Consider the following 14,607-nt stretch of genomic DNA (forward strand, 5'->3'; position numbering starts at 1 on the left):
TATGACTTGAAAGACCAGATGCTCTTGAAAAACCACCACCAGTTTAAGTGAATGCACACTGTGTAGAATCATAGAAGCATTAAGGTTGGAAAAGACCTCCAAGGTCATCAAGTCCAACCTCTAACCAAACACCACCAAGTCAACTAAACCATAGCACTACATACCACATCCAGTCATTTCTTGAACACTTCCAGGGATGGTGCCTCCACCATCTCCCTGGGCAGCCTGTTTCAATGTCTGACTGTGCTTTCAGTGAAGAAATTCTCCCTGATGTCCAATCTGAACCTCCTCTCACATATCTTGAGGTCGGTTCCTCTTGTCCTCTCACTAGTTGTCTGGGAGAAGAGGCCAACCCCCGCCTGGCTATAAACTCCTTTCAGGTAGCTGTAGAGAGCAACAAGGTCCCCCTGAGCCTCCTTTTCTCCAGGCTAAACACCCCCAGTTCCCTCAGCAGCTCCTCATATGACTTTCTCTCCAGACCCTTCACCAGTTGCGCTGCCCTTCTCTGGACACACTCCAGCACCTCCCTGTCTTTCTCGCCGTGAGGGGCCCAGAACTGGACATGGAACTTGAGGTGTGACCTCACCAGTGCTGAGTACAGGGGGACAATCACTTCCCTAGTCCTGCTGGCCACACTATTGCTGATACAGGCCAGGATGCCACTGGCCTTCTTGCCCACCTGGGCACGCTGCTGGCTCACGTTCAGCTGACTGTTGACCAGCATTTCCAGGTCCTTTTCCACTGGGCAGCTTTCCAGCCACTCTGCCCCAACCTGTAGTGCTGCATAGGGTTCTTGTGACTGAATTCTTTTTTGTTTGTTTGTTTATTTTTCTTCTGGGTAGAGAGGAATAAACCACTGGTGACATGGTGATGTTCTCTAACTGGCAACAGTAATGTGTGAAAGATGCTTGTTTTTACATCCATACATAAATACTAACACACAAATAGGTAACATCTAAATATTTACAGAATACAGAAGAAATTTAGCATTTCTTTTCTAGACAGAGAATAATGATTTTAGTTGTTTGCCATCACTACTGCAATGCCACAGCATTCTTAACATTCAGTTGATGAGGCACTTTGAGATACATTTGGATTGAAAACCTATTTTAGAAAGCCAAAACCAAACAAACCCCAAGAACTGTAGGAATAACATATCAAATACAATCTCAATACAATACTGTAACAAAGCGAACATATAAAAACCAAACCCACAACTGCCAAAATACAAGCAGAAAACTGAAAAAACTGAAGCACAACCATATCAGAGGATCTCAATTATGATGAAGTCATCAGAAGCATATCAGTGTAAACATATTTAAGACTTAAGAAATACACTAAGAATAATTACACATTAATCTAACTTTGCTTTAAAAGCTTGCCATTTATTTACATTACAAATGAAGTTACTAAACTAAAAACTGAATTTTAGTTAATACAAAGTCTTTAGATAAAGAAGTCTGACAACAGATCATTTACTTCCCTCCCCTATATACAGTGAATGTAGCTTTTGTTCTTTGACTTATAATATAAGGGTAAGATGATCAGGGGTGACCATTTCAGAAAGACCTTGCGATTCAGAGAAAGCACTGCCTCAAGTCACTCCCAGCTCCAGCATTACACACAAGATAACTGTGTGATGATTTATTACCAAAGGTCTTCATTACAAAGGTAATATTAACACAGGTTGCTGACATACTATCAATGTTGTAATTAAATAGCCCTGGCTTAAATAAAATCCATTTTCTTCAAAGGTTTTAATTAATGAAATGGAAAAAAGGGCATGGTCATGTATTACAGTTGTTGGAATCAGACACTTCAACAAGCCTTTGACAAATCTAGCACTTAATAATCTAGCATGTTTAAATCCTTATTGCACTGAGTCAAACTAATAGTTCAATGCTGGGCATTGTAATGAAAGTGAAATGTTTGCTTTAAGTGCTAGCAAACTTTCTCAGTTACTGAGTACTGACGCTCTACACAGTTTTGTGAAATAGCCAATCTATGTTGTTCTTCCATACTGAGGAATGGATTCTAAAATTTAAGCCAAAATTAACTGTTTGAGCAGACAGTTGTCCAGATACAGAAGCCCCTCTGGCTGCCTCATCTCTCAAAAGACTTGATCTTTACACATGTAGAGTTCACTCTAGAAAGGGCAAGATCCACCTGTGTTCCACTGCCTGGGAATGCCTTGTGCTGTCATGCTGACATGACAGATTATCAAAAAGTGTTCTTAAAGCATGTTATGCAGTCTTATCTATTTTTACACTTATTTCTATATAGGTACATTTATAAATATTGCATATATTTATACCGAGTTCCACAAAGATACTAAGTCATACACAGTGGAGTTGTTCCCAGCTGAGAACAAGCTGACCCAGAATTGGCCAACTCAAGTTGCATTTATTTTATTTTTTTAAACTAAATGTTCCACTCAAATGCCCATCACTGCAGTCCTCCTCAAGGTAAGATTTCTCCCTCTGCTGACTAAATGTAGTATTTCTATATACCTGATTTCTGGAGTTGGTTGAATCCTGTAAAGTCAGAACAGACTTGATATTAATAAGCAAAATTTGAGGAAGGCTCGAACAGCTTTCCCCCTAATTTAGAGAGGGAAGTCCTCTTGCAAAGCAGTGCTAAAATAAATACATCAAGTATGATGCCTGAAACAGGCTAGAGAAACTAGCTGCAAAGCTGGAGGCACAAAAAGTCAGGCCCTAAAGAAACTGGTAACATGAGATAAACTGATAATGTACAGGTTTGAAACTATCATTAGTCCTGATGTCAGTAGAGACAGATACCTCCCAAAAAATTATGGGGAGGTGCTATTAATTAAGGGACCAAAGACAGACCCAGATATGAGGTCTTTCTGCTAAGCTGACTGCAATCATGGTTGTTTACCTTTTCTAAAGGCCTCATTTCCCAGGTTGGTGTTAAACTACCTGGCACTTTCATTAGGCTTTAAAATACAGAACAGAATCTGAGTTTTAACGCCAAAGAGTTTATTTTCAGGTTGAACTATTTCTAAAAAAAATAAGTGCACAAAGCTTTACTCTGCCAGACAACTCAGCTCCTGCTATTGGTGTGATAAGAATAACTAAATTAAAATCGAAAATAACGGTTTGCATGTTTGTACAACAATAGCTGACTCTAAAACGTCTTGGCTACCTCATAACGCAAAGTCAGGAGATTCCACAACACCACACACAGTGGGCAGTATTGAATCTTGTGACAGGTAAATACCAGAACAAAAAGCTTAAGCATTTAATTTTTATATTCAAAACTATACTGAGCAAGTCTGAGGTTTCTTTCTGGAGACAGGAAGGGCCGTTTTTTGAATGAGTCATCTTACATTTATTCTTTTGTTCCACCACACCAGAAGTACTGTCAGTTTAAGAACTGTGGTTTGATTTACTTACTGCAGTTTCTAGCACTTCATGCGTACACATTAAGAACAAGTCAGAGGAAATACTGCATGTGGCTCCCTAAAATAAAGAAGCCTAAAAAGGCCAGATTTTAAATGAATGGCTGATGGGTCAGCTCTGATTTGTAACTGACACACCACAGGAAGATCAAGCTGTTCAGATCTTCTTGCATGCCATTTGAAAGGTATGCTCTTCACAGGCAAGAGCTGGTGAACCTCACGACTCAAGAGAATTACCTTCAGCACAAAGGAAAGCCCAAAACATCCGGAGGAGATCTGCAGGCCTCCATGACTACTGAGGCAATATCAGTGTCACACTCATCTAATTCAAAGACCGACCTTTTTGGAAGAGAGTTACATATTAGTTGATGTATTATTCAGAAGAAGTGCAAGCAGCTCTGCAAGATGAAGCCAGGGGTGTAGGCTGCTCTTCCCCAGGTCTGTCTCACTACAACAGCTCCTTCAAGTAAGGTAAATACACTGTAACACCCACCTGCTCTACATTTCTTTGTCTTTCCACCTCACATTTGGAAATTAAAACTGTAATTTGACAACATAATAAGAAACAGAAGGCAAACAAGAAAACAAAGTCTTTTAAATATTCTAACAGCATTCTTCCCTTGGCATTTTCATACTGCCCTTATTCAGCATTATTTATACAGTTGCCATTCCTTAGAAAATGCTTTTCACAGCCCAGCTCCAGTGCAGCACTCCCACTGCCCTCTAATGCCCTAGTGCAGCAATCAGAGCTGCCTGTCAGATTAGCATCATGCATCATGTTTACCTGGGCTCTCAAGAATGACCCCACCTGCAACTGAGCAACCCACATAGCCTTCTACATTTCCCAAATTTTTCATTCCCAGTATCTCATTGTTAAATTCATATTCCTGACAAATATAAAGGGCAGAAAGAACTGCTGAGCACCTGCAGACTTAAGCACACATTAAAAGCTTCCTCCATGTCCAAGTACTCAAGGTATCCAGTGCTGTCTCTTGAGACCAAAGGACTTCAACAAGTGCTGATCTGCAACCCATATGTGCCATCATTATACTTAAACTCTTACAAATTATGTGTCCTCTAACACATGAATATTTTGTACCATCTGAAACATCTTGCTGTAATAGTTTCTATCCTCATTCTTCAAAAATTCAAGAATTTGATTGCTAAATGTTAAAGTAACAGTGAAAGAAACCTAACCTGAACACCCTGCATAATATCTGAATACTCTGAACAATATCTGAATACATCAAAACATGTTAGGAAGTTTCATGCTCCAACATGGAAAAAGAAAGATGCTCAGTTTGACATAGTCAAGTGACATGTTCATGCTACACATGTTGTATATGTAGCAAGATATAATTTACACTTCCTTCTGTTTTTCTTCCCAAATTCCTTTCCAAGAATATATATATAGCAAAGACTTTCACCTACATTTGATATTATTCTCGTTTTAAACTAAATGTTACTCAGTATTGTCCCCAAACTGTCTTATTTAAAGACAACACCTTTCCTATTCAATACATTGGCTTCAACAAAATATCAAGCTCACCAACTCTCATTTTTAATAGAAACGTGGAATATTTTAGCCAGAGATAGTAAAAAATGACCAGTTCTTTCTTGCCTTCTAACTTAAAAGACAGAAATTCACTACTGAAATGTATGAAGTAGTATAAATCAAACCTTGCTTAATTTTATTAATGTGTATATATTTTTATATATACATACATGAAATTATATTGCCTGAGGGAGAAAACCTGAAAGAAAACAAGTTACCACGGAAACAGTGATGATGAGAGATTAACACAGTGTAACTAGTTTAAGTGAATTTAAACATTTCACTTTCATTACAATGCCCAACATTGAACTATTAGTTTGACTCAGTGCAATAAGGATTTTTACAGTCAGAGAGGCAGGAGGGTGTCCCCTGGCCCACCAGCTGAGCTAGTGCTCCTGAAGCATCCAGTTACACAGCTAAGCAGGAAGAAGCCTTCAGACCTTCACTATTTCAACACAACTGCACCTGCCAGCACGGCTCAAATCTCACATTTTAGTGACCGGTACAGTGACAGGATGAAAAAGTTCTTGTCTCCCCCTAGGAAACTAAAGGACAAGCCCAGGATCTCTCCACAGGTATCCAATGCTTCTTCAGAGAAGCAAGATGAAACTGCAGTTCAACCCAGCTGGATAAACACAGCTCAGGCAGAGCAAAGTCAAGATGCTCACATCAGTTTCCTCAGGATAACTACAGACATTTTCAATTCAATCACCAGCACATGCTCAGCATTAAAATCATATATACCTAAAATACTCACAGGCACTTCTGTTGCATTATACAAGAACCAGCAGATTCTAGGAAATTAGTTTAAAATGGCAGTTTTAAGGGCTACCACTTGGGCTTATGCACCAGTATTTGCCAGCTGTAACAAAGTGTTCCAGGTTTTAGAGTTCTTGCAAAACTCAATGCATGGGTGCAGTAATACTGAGGCAATATTATGGTGATAAGGTGTTACAAGACATTACCCAAAGAGCAACTCCTCAAAGCCCACCTCAGCTGGAGTTTGGGTCACCAACTCAGACCCCCAGGTAGAAATTCAGAATCTTTTCCACAGGTGATACCAGATCCCTCTCTCTCCCTCTTCTCTGGAGCACTCTCTCTGTTTGGATTATACAGTCACACTTCTCAACCAAGCAAGCAACACTACAGAGTGTTTCTGAAGCCAGCAGTAAATTAGTATCAGGTGCCTGGAATAAAGAAAGAGAATGCAACCCCAGGAATTCCTTCAAGAACTGCTTTGTGAAAGCACCATTTATCTGGAGAAGAACACCATGCTGCAGGCAGAGGGTACCTACTGTGTTTGTCATTCTTATACTTTTTCCCTCTTGGAGGATCTTCCCTGAAGCAAATCTAATATAATCATTTTCAACTCTGAAGTCAAATAACATCTGTTTTATAACCTTAGACACATTCAGGTTCTGTAGCCCACACTTTGAGATAAGACTCTGCAGCTGCACATATACACTGATTAAGTTGCTATTCTGTTTGCTGAACATCCAATATGACAACACAAACCTGTGCTGATATTTACAGTTTAAATTTACAGTAAGCAGCAAACACAGACAACAAGATTTTAGGCATAAGACTTCAGCGCTCAGGTACTCAAAAGCAGTGTGCTTTCTTTAAACTACTCTGACAAAACAGATGTTCCCTTTCCTTACATTCATTCCCAGCCTTGACTATTTCATTACTCTTCATTTCACCACATTGTAATAAACAAAGCCCCAAGGAATAAGGAAATTGGTGTTTCTCCAGTGTTCTTTCACAGAAAGCTTAAATCAATTAGGGAAAATTAAAGATTGAGGAAAAGCAAGACATTATAACCACACTTCTCAGCACACACTTAGTCAAATTATGATTCTTATGCAACAGAATACTTTACTAGAAGTTCCATGTATTCCACCTACAACTTCAGTTGACACTAGCTTCATTTTTATCTTTGAAGAAACTGCTCTACTGCAAAAATGTGTACACACAGCTACTTCCAGGTAGTAAATTAATAAGCACTTAAAGATTTTTCAAACACCAGAGATCAGTCCTTTGAGAAGGATTTCCTGAAAACTTGCAAAACAAGGATATCTGCTTTGCTATCTTAAAAGAAACAACTTAATGAAGGAATCAATTGTCTGTCATTAATCTGCAAAAGCAAAATAAGTTCAGTTCCTGGGCAACGCTGTTTTACCTATTCCACAGAGGATTTTTTAGCATGCTCTGTAGCATATATATGAGATAACTGCCAAAGAAAACTTTCTGGCCTCCACTATCAACCCTGAAGACTTGTACACAACAACCCAATTTTGGATATAACAACACTGCAGAGGCATTATGCTTGTCCATCACATTCTGCCTACAATTCATTTTTAACACTCAACATTATCTGTTTTCTACAAAGAAGTACCCTAACAATTCAGGAAAGTCTAGTTGGCTGCAACTTCTTACACTACTGATCTCCTTACTTTACTTCGGCTCAAAGTAGCTTCTAGTCCAAGTAATTACTCTAGTCTATTGCATTAACAGATTATTCTAATTCTATTCAGTTTAAATAAACACATCAAGTTAAAGTAAACAACTATATATACACAGTCATTTTCTTGTACATAACGGTTCAGATTTCAGTAGATATCAAGAAGCTGATCTAGAAAATTCTTTCAGGTTTCACCATAAACTGCTACTTGCTTTCATATAATAATCCATATTGAACTTTACATATTAAACATACTTTACACTTTTATCTAGGTTTTTTTCTAATCAAATTTAACTAATGTATATATCCATTTTGGCTTACTTGGTATCAAATAATCTTACCATAAATATTGTATTACTTAAATTTTTACAGATTTCTTACATTTCATCTGCCTGACATGCAACTACTTGGACCTAGATGTCAGACAGGAACTGCTGTTGCATATGAAGTCACATTTGCCATCAGATTATGACACCTTTTCATCAGAATAACGTCTCCATATGAGAATCTTTACCTGTTCCTCTACTTCAAGTATTAACCTCAACTAACAATTAACTGCTTTGATGTAATCACAGAACCTCCTGTGAACTGCCACACCTTCCCCAATGCAACAGGCTCTTCTGATTTCTTACTCTTCTGATTTCTTAAGACTCTGTAGTGGCACCAGCCCTTTCCTTCCTTGCCCTAAGTTTCCACCACCTTAAGATCAGAAATCAGCTGTACCAGGATACAGTTCAGCATCAAGTGTGGCTTAAACACTTGTCTTTATAATAAAGATAGGTGTGAATTTTGGGAGTAAGATACGAATGCTCTTTGATGTCACTTGTTAAATTCAAGTAGTACCAATTCTTTAGGAGTCAATTCATGTTGCTCCTTAATAAAGTCATAATCATTAGCAGCAACTACAGCAAGAACTGTAAGAGTCTACATGAAGGTATGGTGACATTAACACATTACCCTGAACAACCTGACTGTGAACTCAATACACAGCAGTCAGCTGCCCACACCTTAAACTAACTACCCTGGATAACAGTATGCCCATAATAATTAAAAGATATTCACGAGCCTCTCTTCATCCCACAGGAAAGCAGATTCTACACAAAGAGACAGGATAATCACAAGATCCTGTCCTGCTTTCTTTTGCTCTAGGGCAGAAAAAAATTTTAATCCTGCAGGTTACTGAGTTAACATTTCAACTAAATCCATTATCTCTTTTAACAAAGACCAAATTATTTAAAGTTTGACTTGAATAAGTTATAACATGAGCTATTTTCACAAGATCAACATCAGTGAATGCTCCATTTCTGCGGCACTCTTACTTTCCAGCATTACTCTGGTACAACTGTGTTCTAGGGAGTTGTAGCACCTGTTTCCAAAGCAGTACAAGTTGAACACTTCATGTACATACAGTTACTTTGAAGATTAAATAAGTTTTTAACTCAAGTCTCATCAGCAAAGTGAGCTTACTAATAACCAGTCAACAAAAGCCAACAGCCTAATATGAAAGTTCAGGAAAAGTAATTTCAAGGAAGAGTTATTTTCCAGCTCAATTTTTTTACTAAGTGTTTTAGCATGCCTATTATCCTGTTAAGGCTTCAACTCACATTGTGTAACTATGATCCCCATGTTTCACTGCATCACTCAATTAAAATATTAAATTCAAGCCAGGAATGCCACTACAAAGTAACATCTCTTTACTCTTATAGTACCTATGGTTTCTCTCAAGAAGATACTCAGACAAGTAGATATTTGCTTGTCTTTTGAGGAATTTTCCCATCTCGATAATCATAATTTTAAAGATTATAATACACTTTCAACTTTTCAAACACATCAATTTGCAAATGTATTGTTCAGAGGCATTTTCATTTGGAAACAGGAACAGTTTGATGAGACCCACAGACTTCCAGTCTATTCCACATACTCTTCTTCCCCTTGCTGGTGACAAACAATGTCTGGATAAGATCCTTAGCACTTTGGTCTCTGAACCATCGACAAGAAAGCCATGTTACAAGAGGTCACTGTCTAGTGACTACTAGAAAAGCAGCCAGAAAAAAATGTCTGTGATCATGGACCTGAAGTACTACAAAGGGTTTTTTTCATCAAAGAAAGCCATCTACCTTGCAGAAGAAACGCAACATGACAAGAGTGCACCTAAATCTGCTAAAGTAGCATCTGTAGCTTTGCCACTATTTCAAACACTACAGGAAAGATGCAACGGGCATAATGAACAAAAATTTTGCTTAAGGTACTTTTGGCTGTAGCTTTGCTAAGGAAACAAAGTAATAGTTCAAAAGAGCTAGAAGAGCTGACTCAGCATGCAGAAGACTACAAGAAAACAGCATCTGGGTTTGGATGGTCCTCACACTGCTGATAAAAGCCATGCACTACCTCTACATCAGTTATTTTTACCAGATTTTTCAATCAGCCTTCTAGGTCTCACAAACAAAAAACAACTCCAAATTAGCTGGTAGGCACTAGAACAGGAGTCAGGTGTTCATCACTTGTCAAATCAGTGTAGGCAACAGAATTCTTTATCCCCCATCACTCCAAAACCTTGATATTATCCTCAAACACAAACTCAACCAAGATCCTCACATCGTAGCTATACTTAATGATCAGAATTTTCATATGCAACATCTTAAGCATGTTTCAACCACATCTCAGATGTTCAGATGGAACTTCAAGAGGTAAAACTCCCTTTTAGTTTTTCTTGTTTCTATACATAAAAAAAGGCTGGGCTCTAAATATAACAAGACAGTTGTACCTACAGCACAGACCAAGCTTTCCAGCATCTCCCTTACACCCCCACAGCAAAGTATCCAGCAGTTGCACCATTTTGATCCTAAGTTCCTTGAAGCAACATAATTTTTATTCTGAGTAAAAACAGTAATCCATTATGAACCTACAGAAAATCCTACTGGGGACAGCAATGTTAATATCTTGTAGAAGTACAAGTGTTAAATTCCCTAAGCCTGTGTTTCCGTGGAGAAAGAACCCTTCCTTCAGGTTACATGCATATTCACAAAAGCTTGCCTCTCCTGCTCTTCATGGATGCAATAACTGGCCATAGAAATTACACAATAATCCATTTAAAATAAATCTCTAAAACTAGCTAAACTGATATTTTTTCAGAAACAGTGATTTCTTCCTAAATTCAAACCAAAGAAAAACTCAGTATGGAAGACATCATCTTTGGAATGACCCATTTGTCCTAGTAAGCAGCACTGTTTGACACACCTTCTGCAAGAGCATCAAATCCCCCTTAGTGTGAACTAAAAGCTTTCAAAACTGTTCAGATTTGACTACATGTGCATGACATCCTACCAAAGCAGGGAGATTCTGCTTGTGGCCCTGGGACACAGATGACCTGTTAGAATAACTCAGGCTGTTTCTTGTTCTTTTCTTGACAAGGTTGAGAGCAAAGCATGGCCTGCATGGGTTTTCCTCAAAGGAGGAACAACTATCCTAATCAGCTGCTTGCCCAATCTGTCTCTGGACAGTCCCCATGCACTAACATACTAGTCCCTGTCCACAGCTCAAGGGAAAGCAATAGGTTGTGTACAACCTAAATCTTAAAATGCTCTTATAAGATAGCAAGCCAATGCCTACATAGAAAATCCACATCTGAGAAATGGGGGGGAAAAAAACCCAGCCACAAAATTAATACAAGTCCACCCCAGAAGAAAGGGGACCTCATAATAAGTTACACGAAACTATACCATGGTATTATAATTGTATAATTTAAAAACAATCTAGTAGAAAAATACATCCAAGAGCCAGTGAAACAGAGAATTAGAACGAGACCTAGAACAAACTAGAGAATTTGACTGTGTGTCTTCTCTTGGTCTCACGTGACCTCAGATTCTTTACTACTCTGTATAGCAAAACCATGAAAAAGTAGTTCATGTGTTTAAAATTATTCATATCTAAGAAACTTTAGCTAGAGCCTAATGTACGCTTTGACAGCACTCACATCAGCTGAAGGTTTCACACATCTGAGAACAGGGCAGGACTGAGAACCCATACACAGACCTTGCTCTTCACACGTGCTTCAACATTCCTCATTAGAGCAGCCTCAAAAGTATTTCATAAAACCAAAACTTCTCCATCACATCTCCAGTTATTAAGGTGACCATGACGACTTTCCATTTTAACACAAACCCACTTACTACAGAAGCAGGTAAGGCGCTGAAGACCACCTTCCTCCGGTTTCCACCAGTCCCTACAGCGGTGAACAGCGTTAACACTTCACCCGCGACTGGGATCAGCCTCGTCCCCCCCGGCCGCCGCCCCGACCCGTCCGAGCCCCGCTACCCCCGCACGGCCCACGCGGGGCCTCCCCGGGCCCCGCAGCCCGCGCCCGTCCCCGGGCGGGAGCGAGACCCCCGCTCGCAGCACGGGCTGCCCCGGTCCCGACCCGCACCCACCGCCGAGGGCTCCGGGAGCCCGCCCGGCCCGGCGCGGGGACCCCGCCCGCACCCACCGCTTCTTCGGGATGGAGCCGGAGGCCGGCCCGGCGGAGCCGCCCTGCGCCTTGCAGGGGCTCGGGGAGAGCGCTCCCTGCCCCGGGGCCCGCGGGGCGCCCCGCAGGTGCCCGGAGATGATGCGCAGCCGCCGCCGGGCGGAGGACGGGGAGCCGCCGCCGCCTCCCGCTGCCTCCCCGGCCGCGGCCGCCATCGCTTCCGTGTTGTGCCGCGACCGCCGCCGGGTGAGAGGGCGCGCGGGCGGAAGGCGCCGCCCGGCGCTCCCCGCGAGGGGCCCGGCGGGCACCGCCCGCACAGCCGGGACTGACCGGGCTGGGCCGCGCCGGGTGAGCCGGCACCGAGCGGCTCCGGCACCGCTCCGCTCTGCCGCGCTGCCTTCCTTCGCTCCTCTTTTCCTGCTTTCCTCCGTACTACCGGAGCTTCCTGCCTCAGCAGGGCAGGGCTTGCCTGAGGAAACCGGAGAGAGAGAGAGAGCGAGAAAAGGCGTTTGTTAGAGCTATCTCACGTCTCCTGGGGTAATTACAGCCCCGCTAGATCGCTGAACACACCGGAGAGAACACAAAGGTGTCCTTTAGAGACGAGGATTGCCTAAATTAATGATGAAATGCTAATTAATGGCAATAACATAGGTGGGTTACTTAAGAAATAGGTCGGTGAGGTGGCAGATAATCCTACAGGAGTTACAGATTTTATCGGAGCTGTTGACAGGGGCAGAAGGCCCTGGTGAGTGCAGGGCTGCTGAGCCAAGTGTCTCTGCCTATATAACTTGCCTGCTGTTCCCACGCCATGGAGTCCTGGAAGGGATGCTCCAAGCTCACGATGATCTACTTCCCCCAATAAACCCACACCATGAAATGAATGCTGACTGACTGCTGGGAATATACCCCTTTTGTATCTGGGATGGCCATCACTGGGTCAATCCTGTCAAAAACTCAATCCTGACTGTATTTGGGCCCTGTGGGAACATCTGGGATTCACCCTGTAGCATCACTTTGAAGAGGGGAAAGAACTGGGATTTAAGGGGAGGTGGAGATTTCATGCCAGCCTCGGATGCTGTCTGCTACTAGGAGTTTACCTTCATGCACCAGAGTGCTTTGGATTTCCACTCAGGAACAGATGTGGGAACTGGAAAAAATTTAAAGGAGAACAGATGATAAGAGGGGTTTTTTTTCCGTCAGGGAATGAAAAAAGGCTGAACAAACTGAGTCCCTTAAAAAAGACTAAGGAAGATAGGTTATCAGTCTTCAAATATGTCAAAGACTGCTATGAAGTGAAAGGAAGCAATCAATCTGCCCTTCATGTCCCAGCTAGGTTGGTGAGAAATAATGAGCTCAAACTGCAAGATGTAACTTCAGTATTAGCATTAGACTGCTTTCTAATGGCAATGAAAATGAAATACTGTTGTAGTCTGCCTAAGTAGAGGCCAAGTTAGAAAGCGTTAAGAACAGACAGCAGACATCTATCAGAAATTATATCATTCTAAGCAGTTCAGCTCAGGGCACGGAGGTGGGCTAGATGAACTCAGATTAATTCCACCTTTTTCTCTGTGACATGAAGTAGGTCCCACTGGTGAAGCCTACTCAGTTGTCACACAGGACCTACTTTTGTGATCAGCTTTTGCAGCTGACTGGCACCGGCCAGCTTTTTGGAAGTCTTGAATGGAATGCTAGTATCTATGTCTGATATTTTCATAATGACATTTTGTCAGTAATTGCTGATTTATTTGTTCATTCCTTCCTCATACATCTGTTATGTATATGAAATAAAATCACATGAAAATTCATAAAGATCTTACCCTCTTTCGAACCTTGCTTAGAGACTTATTTCTCCCATGATACTTCAATGTGGTACCTTTCCATTCACTAGGCAACCAGCAGGAGGTTCTCCAGGGAGCAGTCTGGAGTGCACAAGCAGTGAGACTTTGGTTCAGTTCCCTGCCTTGTGTGCAATATTGGTGCTTCTTGGAGTCATAGCTCCCCATATGTAAACCAAGGATAACAGTATCTCCCTAGAGAGACTGGTCTGAAAATACACTAAGGACTGTGTGAGAATGTAGGGCCAACCTCTGTAAGGCCTACTGATAAAAAGCAGTACATAAAAGCCACCCAGGTATTATTACTGTTTATTTTGCTTTTATTCTCACTATTGTTAGTTGATTTTATGCCCATTGTATACTTTGACTAGAAAATAGCTTGTAATTTTCCTAGGGCAATGATTGCACTAGTTGCAATGGGATCTCAGCCTTAGGTTAGGTTTTTGGTATTACTACAACATAAGCAGCTGTTCTGGCAGTTTGTTAGTTTGGTTATGGAGTTAAATTTCCCCCCTGTGAATAATTTGTATACAACTTTCTGGATTAACTGATGCATATCCACATTTAGCTGTCTGATGCTGTGGAGGCAGTCTGCAGGGAACAAACGTGGATCTCGGCTGAGTTTCCATTCACACTGTTTACCGAAGTTCTGCATATAGCTGGGGGGACTTTAAATCACAGTTATCTAAAACTTTCCCCATTGCTGAATGCTGACAAATAAATACTAAATCCACTAAACTGGGCTTCAGATTTTCCTAGAATGTTTCTTTGTATCACAATCACTTGTACAGAACAATGACGAGACCATTGCTCATTTATTTGATCCTAGTCATAGAGGTTCCCAGTGAAAAACTGAATTCAACTAAT

General features: G+C 41.1%; 1 protein-coding gene across 2 annotated transcripts in view; it reads right to left on the reverse strand.

Moving 5' to 3' along the window:
• The window catches only part of AGPS (alkylglycerone phosphate synthase), a 54,519-nt gene extending 42,399 nt beyond the window's left edge, over nucleotides 1–12,120 (reverse strand). For both annotated transcript variants that reach the window (XM_027636923.1, XM_027636922.1), the window contains exon 1: nucleotides 11,927–12,120. In XM_027636923.1, coding sequence (XP_027492724.1) covers nucleotides 11,927–12,120 — 194 coding nt within the window. The remainder of the gene's footprint in view (nucleotides 1–11,926) is intronic.
• Nucleotides 12,121–14,607: the final 2,487 nt, after the last annotated feature.

The sequence above is a fragment of the Corapipo altera genome, unplaced genomic scaffold (genome assembly GCF_003945725.1).
Source record: "Corapipo altera isolate COAL_440 unplaced genomic scaffold, ASM394572v1 45, whole genome shotgun sequence".
Lineage (NCBI taxonomy): Eukaryota > Metazoa > Chordata > Aves > Passeriformes > Pipridae > Corapipo > Corapipo altera.